The sequence below is a fragment of the Motacilla alba genome, chromosome 1, assembly GCF_015832195.1.
Source record: "Motacilla alba alba isolate MOTALB_02 chromosome 1, Motacilla_alba_V1.0_pri, whole genome shotgun sequence".
In the NCBI taxonomy this organism is placed as follows: Eukaryota; Metazoa; Chordata; class Aves; order Passeriformes; family Motacillidae; genus Motacilla; species Motacilla alba.
Genome location: NC_052016.1, coordinates 54,776,306 through 54,798,059, shown reverse-complemented (window position 1 = coordinate 54,798,059; position 21,754 = coordinate 54,776,306). Strand labels below are relative to the sequence as shown.

The 21,754-nt window shown below is 40.7% G+C and overlaps 1 protein-coding gene across 5 annotated transcripts in view; it reads left to right on the top strand.

Moving 5' to 3' along the window:
• ATP8A2 (ATPase phospholipid transporting 8A2) overlaps window positions 1-21,754 on the top strand; it is a 313,238-nt gene that overhangs the window by 209,210 nt on the left and 82,274 nt on the right. For all 5 annotated transcript variants that reach the window (XR_005258169.1, XM_038147367.1, XM_038147375.1 and 2 more), the window contains 3 exons: window positions 964-1,025; window positions 1,350-1,406; window positions 5,786-5,893. Coding sequence is in view for 4 of the 5 variants with exons in the window: in XM_038147367.1 (XP_038003295.1) it covers window positions 964-1,025; window positions 1,350-1,406; window positions 5,786-5,893 (227 nt within the window). In the remaining variant the exon portion in view is untranslated. The remainder of the gene's footprint in view (window positions 1-963; window positions 1,026-1,349; window positions 1,407-5,785; window positions 5,894-21,754) is intronic.

The window sequence follows — 21,754 nt, the reverse complement described above, 5'->3', positions numbered from 1 at the left end:
AACTAAATTGTAAGGAGAACTTGCTAACACTTTTTATGAAGTTCAGAGTTTTATACTAATGCACTACAGAATCTGGATAATATGAAAGCTAAAACTTAAGGCATCATCATGGTAGAACTGCTCACTGTGCTAGGCAGTATGTGTTTAGGAATGAATCCAAGGTTTTATCATAAGCCTTTTTGTCCCTGCTGTTCATGTATTTCCTTAGCAGCTGTCTTAAAACATGTGAAAATAGCAATACTTATCATGCTTGAGTAATGCTTGAAAGCTCCTGTGAGTACAAGTTCAATTGGCGTTCATGTGGTGGTTGAATGTGTTTTCATGGTGTTCCAGTTTGATTCAGCAAGAGATGCGAGACTAAATGACATTTGAAGTATTGCCAAGCTTGGCACTTCCAAATGATAGATTAACATGTATGTACTCACCCTTGTGCACAGTTTATAGAGAACGGGTGGCCAGAGACCGAATACTGCTCAGTTATAGAACTAACCTCCAGTGAGATATTTTACATGTTTATATGTGTCCTTTACAAATTAAACTGTCCCTGCTCTTAGCTCTCTTTCACCACAAGTCAGCTGGTGTTTTTCTGCTTTTTCATCACAGGCACGCAAATAAGAAATATTGTTAGAGGTGACAGTTAGTACAGGACAGATAGCAACAGAAAAAGTGGCAGTGACATACCTCAGCTCTTACAGGCAAATTACGTGTTAGGATCTGGTGAACACTGCTCCTTTGCTAGACCATCTTCTGGCAACTGCAGCTATGGATGTGTGCTCTATCCAAGCGCTGTGTCTGAGCACAACTTCTGCATTACCATTACCTCATGGTTTCTAGGAGTGCTTTTCGATGTTCAAAAAGGAAAGGTTGGGACCAGTTATTTTCTCCTGAAAATCTCCTTGTTCTTTTGTCCATTCTGTTGATAAACTGATAACAAAGGTGATCTTCTTTATCTTCTTCTTTCAGATGCAGTATTCACAAATGGACAGGGAGTTGACTATTTATTTGTTGGAAACATAGTTTACACTGTAAGTTTGTGTATCCTAGCAATTTTTGAATAGTAGAATTTCTTTCCAGCCTTTTTTTCACCACAAGAAAATGATGTAAACCTGAAGAAAATATGTGAGTTTAAAAAAAAATCAACTTGATGCTGTGTGCATGATTTTCCCTCTTCCTTTTAATTTTTTTTCCCAGACATGCACCAACAATAGTTTCTGCTTTGTCCTTCCTGCATCCCCTGCTGAGTTCCTGGGTTGCTGCCTAAATGGTAGTAGCTTTTTAGGTGTAAAGGGGAGATTGGGATTTGAGAGTGTTAGTAATGAAGTTGTCTTCTTTCTTCTTTTTCCTTGCAGTATGTTGTAGTCACTGTTTGTCTGAAAGCCGGCTTGGAAACAACTGCATGGACTAGAGTAAGTACAAAGTACATTCCAGTATCTTTTATTAGCACACCTTCCTCCCTAATAAGTATTGATACAGATAAGTACTAAAAATCACTTGGGACTTCAGAGTTTCAATTGGGGCTTACATGTAAGAACAGACTGCTAAGCTCCCTAAGTACAGAATGTGAGAGGAATGAACTTGTAGGTCACACGATATCCGTGATGAGAAAGGGCAGCATGGCAGAAGTGGGAAGAGTACACTAAAAGTGTATTGTCAACATCTCTACTTAAAAATGAGGAAAATTTTGCATGAAATCAACATACTACTGTAATTTCTTAAGAAAATGCATCAAGAATTATCCTTTGTACTCTGTAGCTCCTTCAAAATTAATGCAATAGGGAATGAAAGGTGCCTGCCCTCAGATAAACAACTGGTCTTTGAAGACATCTTTGAACTGGGTAGAAAGAACTACTGGTGACTTCACACTGGTTGAATTGTCTTGGGTTTTTTTTTGTTTTTCTTTTTGAAACTTAGTGTAATAAGGATGTTAGCTGAATAGTTCTGTTGGTTCCTTGATTTGAGTTACTGACTTGAAATGGGCAAGTGCTCTGTTACTGGTAGGTGACAGAATCCAGCAAGGCAGTGAGCTCCCAAGAGTGTGAGGGACAGGGAGCGGAGGGCTCCTGTGTTGATGAACCTTCAACACCTTTCTCCCTTCCTTTCCCCTAGCCCCTCTGAAACGCTAATTTTTAAAATTTTGATGGAGTCCCTTTTTCTCCGCTCCAGTAAGATACTTTATGTGAATCTAGTTTTCATGACATATGAAGAAACTCTGCCCTCAAGACTAAGATATTTTGAGGACATATACTCTTATTCTACCAGTTTCTTCAAGGGTTTGGCTTAGATCTTTTTAACCTCATTGCTTCTGTTAGTTGTAAAATGTTTTATTTCATTCCTCCCAGAGGAGTTGAGAAGATCAATGAGCTGACATCTGTTCTGAATTTTAAAGATGAAATGCTATCTGTATGGGTTATTTAATTGTTAGGGAGATGTTAATATTTTCTGCCCCATTCTCTCATCTGAAAATAAAATCTGAGTGTTTTTTACTCTTGCTTATGCATCAGTTCTGTGTTGTGTATCAACATTTTAAAATGCAAAAATCTTTAAATTAATCCCTTGTGCACCAGAAAAGCATATAACCAAGTCAGCATTGAATGCATGTGAGCTTGTTTTGATCCTGTTTTGTTGTGAACTGTTTAATGGTTTCTCTTCTCTCCTCTTCCCTGGGTAGGTAATGGGTGTCTTTTCAGTCACTTGGGGATAATCATGAGCCCCTCATTTCTAAACTTCTTTTTTAAAAGATACCACAATGTTTAGTAGATATTGGAGTTCTATAACTCTGGCATTTTACAGAGAGATTATTGTTATTGACACAACAGTTGTGTTTAGAATTAACTTTTTTCTACATATACTTCTAAATCCTGTCTCATTGCTTGGAACAGTGACTCTCATCATCTCAAAATCTGATGTTGGTTATAGTTTCAGCTGTGAGTGAATCAACACACAGAGAATCTTTATGTTGCTTGAAGAGTATTAAATTTACAACACTGAGTTAAGCCTCTTCTCCATCGTCAAGCAGATTGGTTACAGGCAATTTGTTCTAGAGAGTGAGAGGGACACTGCCACTTGGGAGAACAAGGTGGTTTCAGCAGAAAGCTTTAAGTAAATAACACTGTCAAAGTTTTTGGGAGCTTGGTATATCCAGTAGGTAGTGTGGAAAGAAAGGCTGTGATTAAAGTGGCAACATAATGCATAATAAAATCCACACATTGAAGTTGAGTGGAGTAGCTTCATGTTGTGTGTGGCCTATCTGGAACACTGCAGTAGGCTTTTTCCCAAACACACAGAGCTTTTTTCATCACTGCTTTACCACACTGTAGGAACTGTTTCAGATAAGCAGGGCACATGTGAGAGCCATACACTCTGTCTAGTTTTTATGCAAGAATCTTGATTTCTTGTATTCTGTCATTCATTTAACACATCTGATGGGCTCACTTCTGGTTTTGCGCGTGAGGTCTCCAGGGTTAAATGCAGGCGTCAGTGGAGAATCAACAGTACAAAGGTCGGTGGGGTGACTGTGTAAGGAACATTTTCAAGCAGGCCAAGGAGGGCTCTTCCAGAATGCAGAAGCTCTTTTAAAGGCAGAGAAGCAGTTTGGGCAGATATAAGCCTGAGATAATGAGATAATTGGAACAACCATGAGAAGAAGGTAAAGGCAACATAAAATGAGCAGAGTCTGCTCAGCTGAAAAGGGTGAATATCTTCAAAAGCTGAAAAGTGTCCTAGCAGCAGAATGGAAAGAAAAACCTGAGTGAGACAAAAAATCCTGATGCCATTTCACTAGCATAAATACACTTGCTACAAAATAAGTCTACGTCTGAGACTGGGTTCTCTGCTTGCTTTTAGTTTTACTGGTTTAGTCATAAAGTTCAGGAGCTAGGGAAGCACCAGTCCAAGCTATCCTGAGCCTTCTGTCCACTTGTCTGAGAGGAAGGTTGTGACTCAAGAGAAGCTATCACATCCTTTTCAGAAAGCAGTGATGGTGCTGTTCTGCCATTGCATGGGGCTGACTTTTCTTAAGGATGAGTTCTTGCAGCAGCCTTGCTGTACTTTATCTTTGGGGAGCTGAGCACTTCAGTTGCTCACTAGGGCAACTAGTCAGAATCAGTTGCTCACTAGGGCTTCTAGTCAGAATCTTGACATGAACTGTGCCCAGTTTTCAGAAGAGTAAGTAGACTGAAAGGATAAAATCCCTCTTGTCCTCCAAGTGTTTAAAAAATCCTTCAGTTTCTTACTTTTCTTCACATTAAAACTGAATTGAGCATGTATGTGGATATTTTGGAGGTTTTTGTTTGTTATGTGGGAGTTTGGGGCTGGGTTTTTTTAGTTAGTTTGTTTCTTGTTTGTTTGTTTTAAATAAGGAGTTGTTTATTTACTGAGATCAGATCTCCAGGGCGAAACAGGATAAATAGCAAAGTCTGAAAACAAATCTTCCTGCCCACCATGTCTCTCCAGGAAGGGACCTATCCCATGTCTTGCTTATTATTAGCCCAGCAACTTTCAGGGTTGAACGAAATTCCAACTTTCTGAGAGTGCCTAGGAGAGTGTTCTTTCCATTGCCTCTGACATTTTGTCGTATGAATGTTTCTACTGTAAGCTAGTCTCTAGTTGATCCCAGCTATCTGCCAGTCTGCACTGGTGCTGCTGGCTCCTTGCTTTTTTGTTTTCACTGCCTGTGCTGGAGAAAGCTGTCCTGTCTGAGGATGTCCAGCCACTGCAGATTAGGGGCAATCTTCTTCTTGCAGAAGTTTGTATTTATCTCACAGCAAGGAGAGCACAATACTCAGACACTTCTTTGGTTCTCAGACATACTGTTCAAAAAGTCAACAGACACAGTCATCCAGTAGGAAGTATAAAGCCGAGAACTGAACAAACACGCTGTGTCCACCAGCACCCAGTATGTGAATTCATTCCCATGTTCCTGAACTCATATGTAATTAGTAATTAAGATTTATGCAGGTACTTCTCTGAATTGGAGCCAAAGTCATCAGCCACAGGAGTTGTTGGCATCCAGAAAAGCTGGAGCCAATAATGAGCTCAGTTACTTGTTACAACTGAAATTACTGATTCCATCCACTGTGGTGTAAAAGTAAAACAACTTAAATCATTCCGAGCAGAAAAACAGTTTGGGTGTGTAGGAAAAATTACTTTAATGCCACTGAGAAGTTTGTGCTGGATGTGCTCCTGGTCATTTAATAGTTCTTCATTTTCTCTAAGTGAGTCTATAGACTGAAGAACCAGTAAAGATGTAAACTGCATTGCGTATCTGTAAATCAGTTAGAAGACATTTAAAACAAAAATAAGCAAAGTTGATCAGTAGATGTTGATTATGGTAGTGTATTACACAACACTGAATCTTCCTCCAGAGAAGGTAAGTGATGTATATGGCTTGTATGTGTACACTGCCATAGGGGATTTGTCCATGTGAACTTTAACCTGTGCCTTTGAAAATTTCTACCTTGATTTACATGTTGACTCTGGAATGTGCATGACAGGATACAGGAACTAGATGAGAGAAATTATGGGTCTAAGGAAAATCTGACGAGCTTTTGGAGATCCAAATAAGACAGATTGGCTGAGAAGAGTGTCTGTCTGCCCTGCTATGAGGCAAAGATTAAAGAGAAGTGGTTTGTGCTGTTTGAACAACCTGTACTACTGGCCCAAAACCAAGAGCAGTAGACAGGCCTGAGTGAGACCGACAGAGACCTGAACAGGGAAACACTTCTGGGCTGGGTGGATGGAGGAAGTGCCGTGTGTTGACTCTGCTTCTCTCCCTGTTCCTTGGCAGTTCAGTCACCTGGCCGTCTGGGGAAGCATGCTGCTCTGGCTCGTGTTCTTCGGCGTGTACTCGGCCATCTGGCCCACGTTCCCCATAGCGCCGGACATGCTGGGGCAGGTCAGTACCAACGCCTGGCTCTGGGGACAGCGGCCCAGCACAGCACCCTGCTGTCACCAGCGCTGCTGCCTCCTGCTTCCTCAGTGCTCACATAGTGCTAGCAAAGGACTGCTACTCTACTGAGAGTACTTGGATTTCATTTTAACCTTTTTCTTAATCCCTGTATTCATTCAGCTTAATCTCCTCATGAGAAGAGCTCTCTTTGTCGCCCAAACTGGCATCATCCATGATTACATGCACTGTGGATACTGTGTGACAATTCCCAATTGGCTGTGATGGCAGTGAGACTGGCTCTTTTGTTAGTGTCTAGTCCTGGCAAGACTTTGTGTGTTTGACAAAATGTCATATTTGGTTTGGGATTTTGTTTTGTCATGGGTTTGTTCTTTTCCATATGTTTTGTTTTGTATTGTTGCTTTTTACTTTCATTCATTCTAAAGAAACAATTTCCATGAGAATAGAATGAGATGGTCAGAAGCAGGAGGAGAGCTAATACATTGCTGATTATGGTACTGGAGGAATTCTAGATTTGTTCCTTCCATGTCAGCTGAGCTCCAGGTGGTAAAATTTTTCCTTCAGTGTCATTATTTCAACTCCTGGTGAGAAGATCAAATATCAAGCCTGTCAAAATCACTCAAGAGACTTGTGCATATTTAAAATAGGGGGATAGCAATTAACAATTGTAGCAATTAAGGATTTTGTAATTGTATGATAAAAAGTTACTTTGTAGAGGTGGAACTGCTTTCAGATTTACCTGAAAATTGTATTGGGTTATAAGTTTAGACTTCAATACAAAGGTGTGATACAGAAAGGAGAAAAGGTATCTAATAATTTCAAGAAATTATATTGTTAGTATGCTACCCTTATTTACTAGAAAATTATATTTAAAAAGTGAAGTGTTGGCAAACCAATTAGATTTTTGAGATTACTCCCATGTTTGTATTCAATAAGAGCAATCAAGCATGATTTTGTTGCTTTTCTGGCTTAATACATATTTTATTATTATGCTCTAAAACACTGAGGATAATGGAGGCTATGATACATTTTCATGGACAGTTTTTTACAGCTGAGACTGACAGCTGACAGGCTGTGATGAACAGGTGAATGACTTGAATGACTGACAGACAAAGCTTCAGTCCTCTGGTAGTATTTCATGGTGATCTTGGCATGTTTCAGAGCACACACAGCATCAGTAGCTCTAACTCACATTTTCATATATCAGGCAGGAATTTGACTTCAGTATCATGCAGAGTCAAGAACAACTTGTCCTACACACCAGACTTTAGTGCTGCCATTAACATGTCAGCCTTCTAAAATGTAGACAATATGGTGAAATGTTGGTTCACACACAAGGGGCCAAAGTATGGGCTTTAGCTTGCTGTTGCCTTTCTTTTTTTCCCAAAAGTGACTCTTCTTTTTTTTTTGCAACTTAAGCAAAATTCATGCTGTGCTGGTCATCAACGTTTGCTGCAGCATATAAAACCACAGGTCTTGGAACAAAACCTTCATATTAATGAGGCTTTGGTTTTTCTTGACTATGTTTTTAGAAAGTGTTTGTATTTAACCTTTGGTTTTATGCTCTGATTTTCTGACATTACCACTTGAGAAGTGGTACTAATATCTTGCCAAGATGAAAAGAATCTGTTGGTTTTTTGGTTTTTTTGTTTTTTTTTTTTGTTTTGTTGGGTTTTTTTTGGTTTTTTTTTTTTTTTTTTTTAATGGAGAACACATTTACCTTGGCTGGTAGAGTGTCCAGTCCAGTACTTGTGGAGCTGTGTACCTGGATCAGTAATTATCAATCTAATACATTAAGGATAGGTGATCATTCTAGAGAGATGATTTTTGAATTCAAGCAGTCAGAAATAAGCTGGTTTATGGCTTTCAGTGTGTGCTAGAGGGGATCAATATCATTCTATCAGTTTTCTTGTATTTTTGAGAGAAGGAGCAGCCATTGAAAAATGTGGGGTTTTTTCTTTTTTTTTTTTTTCTCTTTTATCCTTTTGTAAAATCAAGGAAAGTTCCCAAGGTAAACGGAGCTTGTTTACCACTCGCATTAACTCCCACAGAGTCTCTTGAGTAATCAGTTGCTGTCATGAAACCAGCTCTTGGTGAAATGAGCTGGGACTATATTAGGCTCTAGTCAGTAAAATGAGTTGCCTTGGTGCCTAGACTTTAACAATTTCTTTACTCTTGCTGTATTCTTTTGTTCATTTATAAATAATAAGGTGTCTTAAAAGCATTGTTCTTGTTTCAGATCTTGCTAGTGTGTTTATCTTCAAATAAACTGAACTCCAGGATATTTTAGATCCTCATACTATGCAAATCTAATAGCATTTGAAGGAAGCTGATTTTAGATGGAATAGTCATTAGCATTTGTGCCAGCCAGGACTTTGTGCCATCAGTGGAAGGCACAGGACGTGCAAAGCATTTTACTCTGTTGTTTCACCAAATGTCAGCATGAAGCCTGGCAGACTTCAAATATGTGATTTGTTTCTGCTGGGGTTTGTTAAACTGTTTGCATTAAGTATTTCTTTCTCTTGCCCATAATATCTTGAGCATTTTCACAGGGATATAATACCATTTTTCCTCCTTGGGGGCAAAGGAAAGCGACTTACTTATTCTCTCTTGTCAGAGTCAACATATTTCTTCTGTTTCCACTAGAATATTAATAATGGAATACATGTGACATATTAAGAGAAAGCCATGATTAAAATCTCAGTAGTCCTTAATAGAAATCTTCCAATAGTATGCATCTGATACTTTGGAAAAAAACTCTTTTTGCTTTGGGGGAACCTTTTCAGACACACAATTTCTCTTCAATAGTATCAGAAATAATAATGTAAGAATAATGTAAGAAAACTCTCTGGTAGCTCTCTTAGCTTTCCTGAATTTCTCTTATATTTTCAAGTGAATTTTTTAAAATACTTGTGAGAACAGTGACACTGAGAAGAGTTGGTGCCTTTTTTTTGTCTTGCCAAAGACAGAAAATGACAAAAGCCAAGATGCTTTAATGGGAACTGATTGCTTTTGAATGGTCCCTTCCAGATGACAGTATTTTGTACAATATATGAGTCCTTTCCCACCTTTTGAGTAGTTATGACTTACCACCACAGATTTTTGAAAGCAAGTAGATGTTTGTGTTTTTGAAAAGAGCTATCTAGTGTGATACTCATTAACTGGAAGAAGTGGTACAGAAATGTGCCACTCTGAGGATGGGAGTTCCTATTTCATTATCATGTCCCTGAACTTAGGGGCTTGTAGCTCATAACCCAGTGGTATTTTTTTGATGAGCACATTAGCCACAGTCCTGCCCTCGTGCAGTCTTGGGTATTTTGTTTGTTTGCCTGAGGATGGAGATTTGATGCCCTGAAGGGAACAGTGAGTGCTAACATTTGTGCTAATTTCTTATATGAGTCATACATATGGTGCAAGAAATATGCTGTTAATGCTCTATTCTCATATTGATTTCTGCATTGGAATTGAACCATACTTTAGATTCATGGGAATAATATTGCACTGTGTGTGCAATTAAAGTCTGTGTGCAGGTATTCTCACCTTCTCACCCCCACACACGTCTAAATACCTGTACCTGAAAACATGCATATGTGTACAAGAGGATGCTTTGAAAGTGATCATGCATTGAGTCTTGATCTAGCCATTATCTAAGATGAAGAAAAACAGGTATCTTCTTTCCCCACATTGAACTGAAATATTTAATGTTTTAGGGGAGTAGGGTTGGCAGGAAAACCCTACTAGTATTCCTATCACCCCTCTGAAGCATCTGCCTGTTGATGATGAAAGAACTACTATGTAGCTGTGATTTCTTTCTTCCAGTTTATTTACCTTAATATGTGTTGTGTTTTGTGTCTGCCTCATTAGTTGTTGTTACTATTAAGGAAATATCTTTAGGAAGATGAGTATCAATCTCATGGTTTCTGCCTGAAGGAGAGGGGGTTTTATCTGGTTTTGAGAGAGACATGTGCTGTGGTTATTTTAAAGCATAGGTTGGTGTTTCTATTTTTTTAGACTTCTGCTTTGTGCTGTATGTGGTCATGTTGCAGAACTGGGATTTAACAACCATCTTGATCTTGGGATGTCATTAGGAGGCCCATCTCATCAAAACCTTATGGCTGGAGGTTTTGAAATTGGGGCTGCTACACTTCCCAGTTACCTTTAAACAGCTGCATTTGAGAGAAGACTTCTTGAATCACAGTACAAATAATTTTACCACCAGCATAGCTGACACAGCTCCATGTAAAAGCCACTTTCATAGCTGTAATTGCAAGTGTGCTTTTATTTTCCAATGCTCTGCACATCCTTGACAGAAGATACTTATTTTTTGTCCAGTTAAACTGTCAGATTCTTGCTGTGTTATTTGTCTGCTTATGAAGACTTCTAAAGAAGCTCTACGTGGAGTTTACCTGGAATAAAGGTGTTTTTAAAAAGATCCCAGTAATGGAGATCTCTGGTTGACCCCATGTAATGTGATAATAGCAAGACTTGCTTGTTTTAATGGCTTGTTAAGAAGACATCTGTGCCTTTTTTAGCAAAGCTTCCCATTCATCTGTGTGTATGGATTTAGCAAGATGGGCTTGCCTTGACTATTGCTATTGTTGTTGGCTATTGTTGCAACTGTTGTTGGCTGTTGAGGGAGGGAGGTGATGTAGATAAAGGGTGTGATGGACTCGGGTTGCATGGTTGGTTTTGTAGTTGGCCTTGGATCTGAAACTGTCTGAGATCTTGCTGATTGAGTTCTTACCAAAGCATGTGAGAAAACTTCATGGTTTTCAAGACTTGGAAACAATACGAAACACCCCCCAAAAATCCTGGAGGCAAGATAATAATCATTATTGCGGTGTAGTAAACAGGTTTCACATTACTGTCCTTCCAAATCCACACTGCAAAGCTGACAGCTTAATGTACATTTTTGTGTTTTCCAGAATACTTTCGTCTTACTCTCTACATTTGAATTGTTTTCCAGAGGTCTCAGTTGTTGTTCTCTCTGGCTTCTCATATTTCCACAGTTTGGTGCTAGTTAGAAAGTTGGCTGTTCTGATTGTGGTTTGTTTGTCTGCAATCAGTTGCACATTACATTGTGGTGTCAGTGTTTTGGTTGGTGAAAATGCTTCATCCAGCTGTTATGCACAAATCAGACTTTGCCTGCAGATTGAGGTTCTTAATGCCTGCTGATCATGTTTGCTTTTGTTATTATGCACAGAGGTCTCTGTGGCACTTGATGTGGTTTTGGAACATTTTCTGCAGTTTTGGACTAGGCTCTGAGCGGACAAATTAGACTAACGAAGCATGCATATGTTTTTAAGCATCTGTTGAAGGAGTGGGTTTGTTGTTTTTATGAACCACACATGGCTTTCAGAAATTAATCTCTCACTTCTAGATCTTTGGCATTGTGTTGTACTATGTCATACACCACAAAGATGAAAAAATGGAGATAAATTAATATTTTTATGAGTTGTGAATGTTAAACTAATATATTAAGCATGCTTATTTTACACAGGCTAATCCCCCAAAACATGCCCCTTCACTTATTTGGCAACTTTGACACAAACCTGTTCTAAATATTTCTCGAAAGATGTCCCAGACTTAATTTCTCCTTAGGAAATATTTTACGAAGGGTTTAAAGCAGAACTGTATATGCAGCTGTGCCCAGCACTGTGCTGGCATTTCCTATATAGAGCCATGTGAAAATAGCGTTAAGCCAGGAGCATAAATACTCATTCAGGTTTGGGAACTGGCAGTGCAAACTTCAGCTGGCTTCAAACTTCTCCAAAGTGTTCATGTGCTCACCTCTACTTCTTGGTTCCTGCTCTGCAGAAGAACTGGGGCTAGCAGGTGAGTGTGTTAGATGGGGGAGCAGTAGGAAAGGGAGTGGTTGTGAATGGTTACCTACAGGTTGTACAGATGGTGCAGAGTTGGTTAGCTGGTTTTTCTTCAGTGTTGAGGTGTAACCTGGGGCTCTAGCCATGCTGTCTGGGCAATGTTGGTTTGGAGATCAGGCAGCTTTAATAAGTGTAAATGCTGCTCAGTAGCATAAATAAAAATACAGAACATTTACGCTTTTGTGCAATTGCCCGTTACCCAGATTTATTGGCTTTGGACTGGGGGTAAGCAGTGTCCAGGAACCAAGCTCCTTCACTCAGGATGGAATTACCATTCTTTAGTAATGGACTGTGCTTCAGAAGTTGCATCTTTTCTCAATTTGAAGTTCAGTGTTGCTTCACGTCCCTCAAAATTTTCCCAAATAGCTTTATTTGTATATTTAGAAGTAGCAAAGCCTTGTTGCAAGTTCATGGAAAGATGTTTGGAAGATATCCTATTCAGTATTTTCTCAATTAGAAACAGCTGCCTTCTAAATATACAAGAGCAGCTACTGTATTGTACCAGAGGCAGTGTTTACTAATATTCATGTCTACAAAAAAAGTCTGTGTTTTGAGCCCCGTTGACAACCAAGGCAAACTAGGAACATATGACTTGTCTCCTGGATCAGAGCATTCCTGATGTGGACTGTGTTCTGCATTAGAAGCTTAAGGAGGAAAACCAAGCAGATCTACAGTGTGGGTTTGTCATGTATGACAAGGGCTTGTGTGCATCTCAGTAAAAGAGAAAGCTGTTCTTCTGTTGGAAAAGTGGATAGCAGCCAAGCAGTTTTTATGCCTCTCGTGAAGTAGCACTTGGCCTCTGCGGCATCTTTTGCAGATGAAGTTTGTAGGTTAGCAGTGTCCTGCACCAGCTGGGCTGCGGCAGCGCGAGAGGCTTGGTAGCCAGGAGGTGTGGGTCTGTCTCAACAGGTGGTCACTGCTGAGCACTGCTCTGCCAGCTTGCCAGGTGTGGAAACCAGATGCACTTCCAGCTGCTGTGAAGGCATCAAGCAGTATCCTGTTCCTATAGGGATGTTGTTGTGTAAACAATCTGGCACGATGAGGAAGGCCGTGGCAGAGAGGACGTGAAAGTGGACCAGCATGCTGCCATTCCCATAATCGATAGGACAGAAACAAAGGAAGGTGGCAGGGCAATTGTCTAGAGAAGATGGTTTTTAAAAGTGCATCTAAACTCATAGCAATGAAGCTGTGAATCCTTTAGAAAGTAAGAGGAGCAGCAGATGGGATCTATTCCAGAGGGCAGGAGGTGACTGTCTGTGAGGTGGAATTAGTGGTTTTATGGCTTGCTTTGGTCATACTTAAGTCACTTGGTTTTCTGATGGATGCAGGGAAGACCAGATAGCAGATATTTGGGGGTTGGTTGGGATGTTGTTTTTACCTTCATTCCCTGGGGACAGAAGGGTCATGTTATGTTTTTATTTGAATTTACATATTATAAAAGGGTTTTATTTGTGGAAGATTTTTTTTTGTTTGTTTAGCTGAATTTGTGCTCCATGCCACTGTTTCTTTCCTTCACTAGCGGATTTTATTTTTGTAAGAGACAAGCATAACTATGTCACATGGGAAAATATTTCCAGATCAATTTGAAGCATACCTTTATTCCCTTTCCTCCCTAAAGTATATGTTTCATGAGATCATTTTTTCCCCCCAATTGTATTATGTCAAAATTTGATCCAAAAAGCCCTGAGGAGTAGAAATGATCTCTCTTATATTGTTCTAAGGCAGGCATAGGTACACAGGCTTCAGGAGTAGTGAGGCTGGAAGGAGTACAGCCCTTCCAGGTGCCCTGGCTGCTGGTGTGGGTCAGCCGGGACAGCCTGGCCCCCGTGGCTTTCCTGGTAACTCAAGAGCTGACAGCAATGATGGTATACCATGCTGCCTCTCTATTGGCAGATGTGGCAGGCAAAAAGCAACTGAATGCAGCCACTTCTGAGAGTGCCTTCGGGGTTTTGAGTCTGTGCAGGATGTCAAACTGCACCCTTTTGGTTTGCAGACTGTAATTTCTCATTTGGGTATTTGCAGCACTTTGAGCTGATGTTTTTATACCCATACTCTTGTCAGAAGGTGTAGGAAGGAGTGTCTCCAGAGAACTGTGTTTTCTTTGGATTCAATAGGATTGATAGGAGGACAGAATTATACAGGTACTGTTCATAATATAATGTCTGAAGTGTGGAGGGGTTGGTTATGTTTACATGTGCCACCACTGGTCTCTGTAGCATGAAACCCAGCAATGGTACCTCTCAGTAGGCTGATGTTGGAAAACAAGTTTCTTTCACTATTAGGAGCTGCAGCCTCTTGCTGAGCATCTTTCAGAGCTACATCTTGCAGCTCTGGACACATCTCCCATTTCTGAGGTATGGCTAAAATAAGACAGTTTCATGCTTATGGTAGAGTCAGCAAGCCACTGCAGAGAAACCTTGGACAGTAAAGTTTTCACACACAAAAGAGGATAAGCAAGTATAAACATTCAAGAGGATAAGCAAGTATAAACATTCTTTCTTTGTACCATGGAGTGCTTTATGGTGGATGCTGGGTAAGGAGAAGGAAGGATTCAGTACAGTGGCTGAAATGTGGAATAAAAGTTAGACCCAACATAGCTTTTTTGTTTTCAATAGATTATCCCAAATGCAAGGTGTCAAACAGCATTTCTCTGCAAGTACTACTTAGCACTTCTTACCCTTCAGTATCTCAGAGCTGGCAGTTCCTTTCAAAAGAAATGAGCTAGAACAATATTATAGGCAAACTTACTTTCATCATCTCATTCTCATTTGAATTGAAATGGTTTGTATCTCATGTTAGAAGATTTCTGAGAAGGAAAAGGACGAACACCTACCAACCATCAGATCCTCCTGTAATAAATAGGCTGTGAGCTGCACCCAATACTGAGCAAAGAACATGTTGAGGGAATGAGAGTTTCCACATCATACTCAATTCATTGTTTGCCGTGGCATGGGTGTACAAAATGTGTGAGTGACTCAAAGAGAAGATGCTATGTTGGAGTGCCATTTTATATTTTACAAAAAAAGGCTGTCACCTTTGCAAGGACCTCTTTTGTGCAATGTTTTGGAGTAGGCATCTGTTCTAGTAAATATCTAAAGGGTTTTCTTTTGGAACTTGGTCATTAGTAATCAGGTTCCAGTATGTTAGCATGTTAGCTAAGCAGCATGTTATCCAGCAGTCTGTGTACATTCAGTAGAACCACCAGTGTTAGGCATTTTATTTTCAGCTATAGAGTAATCTTGTTGTGGGGTTCTGAAAGAATTTGTATGAAAGATATACCAAAAGGGATGCTTTTAGGCTAATTCTATTTCAGAGAGGCATGAAAAGTAATTACTTCAAGCTTTGCTTCAAAAGAAGCTGCATTCAGGCAAAGCCTTTCCCAATTCAAGCGAAGTTTGTCCACTCTGAAACAGAAATCAGAGGAATTTCTTTGATAATTTTACTCAGTTGACTTTTATTGTGCTTCTGTAAAATTGGATATATATAATGAGAAATTTTAAAACATGGAGGAGGGAGAAGTGAATATATGGAATAACCAGACAGGTGTCTGGTGGGGAGCAGAACAACTGAAAATAAGGCTCTGTCAATCAGGTACCTATACAAAGTGCTGTTATTTGGGGCTAGGCAAAATCTCATTTGGTTAATGGGTCTCAGCGTTACTGTTCATTCAGAACAGATGTCTAGAGCAGTTGAACTCTAGAATCACTGGCATCCTCACACAGACCAAAAGACATATGAAAGGCAGCCACAAAATGCAAAAGGTTTTCCAAAGACCCAATAAAAGTTTAGTGACAAGTGTATTTGATTTCAGCTGTGTGTAAGGAAGAAAATGTTAATGAGGAGCATGGAATTATATGGAAAAGTTGGAAATGGCCAAAGAGAGGAGCTTCTAAGTAAAATTACTGAATTTAGAGTTGGAACTGTGAAGAGTAGGTGTGGTCTTGGTCTCCTAATGTTTAAAGTCAGAAAAATAATTGTCTGTCAGCTTTTTCTGTGCAAGCTAGCAGAATTGTTTAAAGCCATATTTAGTCTGCATCAGCTTCGAGTGAAAGTGGCCTGCAAGGACTCAAGTTTAGCTGAGTGCTGTCACAGGCAAGACAAAGTAAATTACAGCCTCTAGTGGACCTGAATACTATGGTTTATTTCAGGACCAGAGAGATTAACACTTCTACTCTCATTATTCTAATTTGAATTCTTCTCCTACAGCATTATGTTCCCTAGGTCTCAACTTCTCATCCCTGCAGGGAGGTTGCTGCTGGCCTGGAAAGCTGGGTTGGTTCTTGCTGTGCTACTACTGTCAGTGTTGGCCACCTGCAAGTGTTACTGGTGAAGGTCCCTGGCCATAACCCAGCATTCATGTTTATGTAAGTCCCTGTTCTCCAGGATCTTCTGCCACTTCCAGGATCTTTCCTGCAGGCAACATTTTCCCCTTACTCTTTTCAGACATTCTGCCCTGTATTTTTCTTAAGACGGTCACTTTTTTTCATGGACCCTTCTTTGTGGCATAGAACACCAAATACCTGATATTCCTCATATGAATAGTCTATATGCAGAAGCACAGCATTATGATCAGCCTTCCAATCAGGCATAGTGTCTCCTATCTTTTAGTTAGGGAATTCAGGACATACCATTTCTGTTTAGTTCAAATGTTACCAAAATTTGCAGTCTGTGCAAGTTGCAGCTAGAGCAGGCTTCTGCTTGATTGTTTAAAATTTCAGTTTTTGGAAGACACTGAAAGTTGTAAAGACATCATGCCCCAGTTCTTTGCTGCCATCAAGCTTTAATAGAATCATAAAACCATTAAGGTTGGGAAAGAACTCTAAGATTGTCTAGTCCAGCACTGCCATGTGTCCCCAAGTGCACATCTGCAAGTCTTTCAAATACCTTCAGGCATGGTGACTCCACCACTTCCCTGGGTAGCATGTTCCAATGCCTGATGACTCTTTCAGTGAAAAAAACTTGTTCTAATATCTGATCTAAACCTCCTTTAGCACAGCTTGAGGCCATTTCCTCTTGTTCTTACCTATTTTTATCTGGGGTGAGAGACTGACCCTCAGCTGGGTATAACCTCATTTTGGGTAGCTGTAGAGAGCATTTTCCCTAGGCTGAACACCCCAGCTCCTTCAGCTGTTTCTTATGACACTTGTGCTCCAGACCCTTCCCCAGCTCCGCTGCCCTTCTCTGGACACGCTCCAGCCCCTCAATGTCTCTCTTGCAGTGAGGGACCCAGAACTGAGCACAGGATTGCAGGTGTGGCCTCAGCAGCCCTGAGTACAGGGGGACGGTCACTGCCCTGCTCCTGCTGGCCACACCAGTACTGATCCAGGCCAGGATGCCATTGGCCTTCTTGGCCTCCTGGGCACACGCTGGCTCATGTTCAGACAGTTATTGACCAGCGCCCCCAGCTCCTTTTCTGCTTGGAGGCTTTCCAGCCACTGCCCCTGGCCTGGAGTGCTGCCTGGGGTTGTTGTGACTCAAGTGCAGGATCTAGCACTTGGCCTTGTTAAAGCTCATACAGTTGGCCTCAGCCCATGGATCCATGCTGTCCAGATCCCTCTGGAGAGCCTTCCTGCCCTCCAGCTTGGTGTCATCTGCACTTGACCCACTCATCCAGATAATTGAGACGATATTAAATGTGATTGGCCCCAGTACTGAGCCTTAGGGAACACGACCGGTGACCAGCCACCAGTGGATTTCTTGGCATGGCCATCCAGCCAGATTTTTACCCAGGAAACAGTGCAACCATCCAAGCCATGAGCAGTCAGTTTCTCCAGGAGAATAGTGTGGGAATTGGTGTCAAAGGCTTTACTGAAGTCCGAACAAAGTCCACTGCCTTTCCTTTTTCCACTAAGCGAGTCACCTAGACTGTTTCCTCTCCTCTGTATTGTATTTCCAGTAGACATTTAGTGAGGTGAACTCCCCCACAAGAACAAGGGCCAGTGATCATGAGACTTCTCCCAGATGCTTATAGAATATTTTTTCTGCCGCTTTATCTTGATTGAGTGCTCTGTAATAGACTCTGACCAGGATATTTAGCTTGTTGGCTTTTCCCCTTATTCCTACACGTAAACCCTCAACCCTGTCATCACTATCATCGAGCTCTAGATACTCATAAGGCTTCCTAACATACAAGGTTACCCCACCACCTGACCTTCCTTGCCCATCCCATCTGAAGAGGTTCTACTCACTGCATCACTCCAGTTGTGTGAGTCATCCTGCCACATTCCCATTAATGCATCATTAGCTTTCCTCCTCTGCAGTGGTTTCCAGCTCCTCCTCTTTGTTGCCCATGCTATGGGCTTTGGAGTAAATCCGTTTCTCTTGGGCTAATGATCCTGCCAGCTTTTTTGGAAAGAAGCCCTAATTCCTACGTGACCATACTCAGCAGCTTCCATGGTTTCTGACACATCGGTAACCTTTGCATCTTTGCTGCTGCACGTATCTCCCTCCCCTACCTCCACTGAGACATCAGACCAAAGAATCTCACAATATCCCTTATGGAGTGCCACCCCCAGGCTTATATCTGGTGAGCCTGGTTTTATCCCTTTCACCCTTCAGATCTAGTTTAAAGCTCTTTCAGAGATATCTGCCAATTCTTGTGCAAAGATCCTTTTCCCCCTGTGAGACAGGTGGACCCTGTCTGTTGCCAGCCATGTTCTTGTGAATGTTGCTGATTAAGTGCTCATGTAGCAAATGTGTGTATCACTAAAGATTTGATTCATTTTCTCTTAACACTTTTCCAGTAGAAGTATATGGCTTTTGCTCTACGCTTTTCAAGCCTCACGTGTTTCATACAGTGTGTGAGAGATACATTCTATACGGGTGTGATAATACAGGGGAGAATGAACTTCAGTAGTCACATGGATGTGAATGTTTGGACAAACATTTTTGGGCTCTGTCTGTGCCATAACATATTGGAAACACAGCTTTGGTCTGGTCAGCAGCATAAAAGCAGCTTTCCTGTATGTGATGTGTCCATGCAGTGCCTAAAGGGCTTGTTAACGGTGGGACCCCTTATGCTGTGGGTGCAGAATTTCAGATTTCTGAAGACAGAAATGGGCTGGAGACACCTGTAGAAATGGCTTACTAAATATAGTGTGTGAACATTAATGACTGTAGATATGTTGTAACATCAGCTGCTCTCATCTGTTGCATCAGAGCTCTTTGCAAAGCTGGGTCTTTGAGTGATTAAATGTCAAAGTCTGTTGCTAAACTGACAAGCTTGGAGTGAACAGAGCAAATTAGTTCAATCTAGCCTTCTGGATACTCATTAAGGTGATCCTGGGCTTTCCACAAACCAGGCTGTAAGCAGGTATGTTCATGTTTATCAGCCTGAATGTGTCCGCAATTACTTTTTTACACTGGGATCACTTTAGATACTGCTGTAAGACAGACTACAAGAGAGGTTGTGTGAGAGAAAGAAATGTCAAGAGGGGCAAAGAGAAACAAGAGCTGTGGAGGACATTGCCTGAGTTATATTATGCTCATTAATTCAATTTGAGGCAGGAATGTGTGTAAATAAACCCTGGCAGCTGCAGCAGCTCTCATTTCTGCAGGGCTTTGGCAGGAATGCAGGGGCCAATGGATATGAAATCCTGGCTCTCTTTTGAGAAATTGCAGGCAGACAGCTCTGCAGCCAGAAGAAAGAACAATCTAAGATTTACTGAGAAGACGTAATCACTTTAAGCAGACTTGAAGAGTGTGGAGTTTCAGACATGCAGATTTGGAGGTAAAATTAGTGCAGACAAAAACTAAGTCATTGGAAAACCATGGGGCTTACCTAATTCTCTTGGGTTAATGGCATTATTCATGTTCCAAATATTCAGCCTCAAAATGGAGCAGGAAAACTGTAGCTGTAACATTAGGTGTCTTCAGAGTAACCTGAGTCTGGATATTCACCAGCAATTTTCTGCAGGTAGTGTAGCTGTTTGTGCCATGTACTGAAAGTCAGATGTGCTGACCACATTAAGTGAACTGGCTTGTGTCCTAGGGAGTTTAGTCTTTGGTGCTCTTCTTGATTCTGGATCCCCAGGAGTGCCTGGAAGAGCATTCCCATCACTTCACGTGGTCCAAGAATGTGTGCTCCCCCTGCTCCCCCACCGCAATATTCAGAGGAGAGATCCCTCAGTGGATCTGCAGAGCTCAGGATGGGGAGAAGGATGGTTCTGCAACAGTTAACAAGCCATGCTGGATTTTCAGATCAATGGAATTTTCAGCTCTGTTTTTTTTTTAAGTAGTAGTAGTTGCTATTTGGCTGAAACTTATGTGAATATGTGCTTGATATATCATCTACATTAAAAAAAAATTTAAAAAGCAAAAAACCAACCAGACAATGTGAACAGTCTGTGACCAAAGGAGAATCCTTGGTTTTGCTGGCTTTAATCTAGAAGTTTAGATAGCAATGTCATCCAAAGCCAAAGCAGTCTTAAAGGCACTGAGATGCATGTTTTAATGGCAGTATTAGAGGTAACTTTCAATCGATTATATTTTACCAGATACTTAAAATCTGACAGTTACTTTATTGATCTATAAAAAAGCAAGATTTTTTTCCTCAAATATCCCCAGCTTCTAGGATAGGTCTTCTTTTTAATTTCAATTCCACTGTCTTCAAATATTTGCATATCAGAAAATTTAATTTTGTTAGAAATGTGCTGGTGAGGGAGTTTGTGTGAAAACAAGGTCTAGTAAGGTCAGAACTATAGAGCAAAAGTTGCAAATGGAAGAACTTGACCTTTGCAATAATAATAATAATGCTTAGTATTTGAATGTTCATTGGGTTTTAGAATAGCTGCTTTGCTTTGCACATTAGATAAATTAGTGCAAACAAAGGTAATGATGTATTTAATAATTGTAGCTCTTTTCATGTAACAAAGTTTGTCAATAACACTTTCAAAGTACGTTTCCTAAATAACACTTTGAAAAATTTATGTATTGTGACTTTACCACTGTCTTTTTCTGTAGTGCAGGCACCTATGTCTGGCAGATGATAAGCCAGGAGGCATCCAGGGGGTGTCACAAACAATCAGATTAATTATTCAGATTCTGAACTGGCAGCTATTTTGTTAAATAGCTGTGTCTCTGTAGCAGAAGCAGAGCTACATGCAATACATTTACATTGTAAGTTTTTCTTACTGCTCTTCAAGGAAATCCATGAACAGACCAGAGGTTTTGTGCCTTTGAATTTGGAGAGTACTGATGAACATTTGGAAATATAAGTTATAGAAACAGGAAACTTGAAAAAGTCAGCCCAACAGTCAAGCAAGGATAGACCCCCATCATACATAGCACTGGCATTAATTTTGTTGAAAGTGGCAACATGCAGAAGTTTACTTGTCTTTCAGACAGTTTCATTATATGCTTGTCATAAATCTGTGTCTTTTAGTGTGGAAAGTATCTGCTGGAGAAGTGGTGGTCAAAACTGCTGAGACACTTAGTATGTTGTTTTATGCTCCCCTCTATTTTCAGCTGTTGTTTACATCCAGTGTTGTTATTGCCCCTTTCAGCCCAGCTCACCCTTGACACTGCTAGCTTCAAAAACCATCTAATGTGTGATTTAGCAATAGAAGAGCAGCAAGATCTGCTCACACCTGCTGTCTTTCAATAGCTGCCTCTGGGTCAGTAGCCTCTGGCTGGCTTTGCCGTTCTTGAGAAACTTGAATTTTAATCATTTGCTCCTGTCAAGAGCAGCATAAGGAACACTCTTTCATCAGTTTCAGTACAGTGATTCTGAACACACATGTCCAAGTCCCCTGGAAGTCTCTGCTTGCTGCTGCTTTTGGCTGGAATAAAATCAGTTGTGATTTGTATTCTGCCTCTTGTGGGTTTCTCTGCTGATATACAGAGAGGTATCTGGTGTTTAAAATCTGCACGCAGCAGAGCCTCACTGGCATGGTTGTTTTCTTCCTGCTTCTTTACCCACTATTGCCCAGCACCCTGGTGTGTATCCCCACATAGGTACACTTAGGTA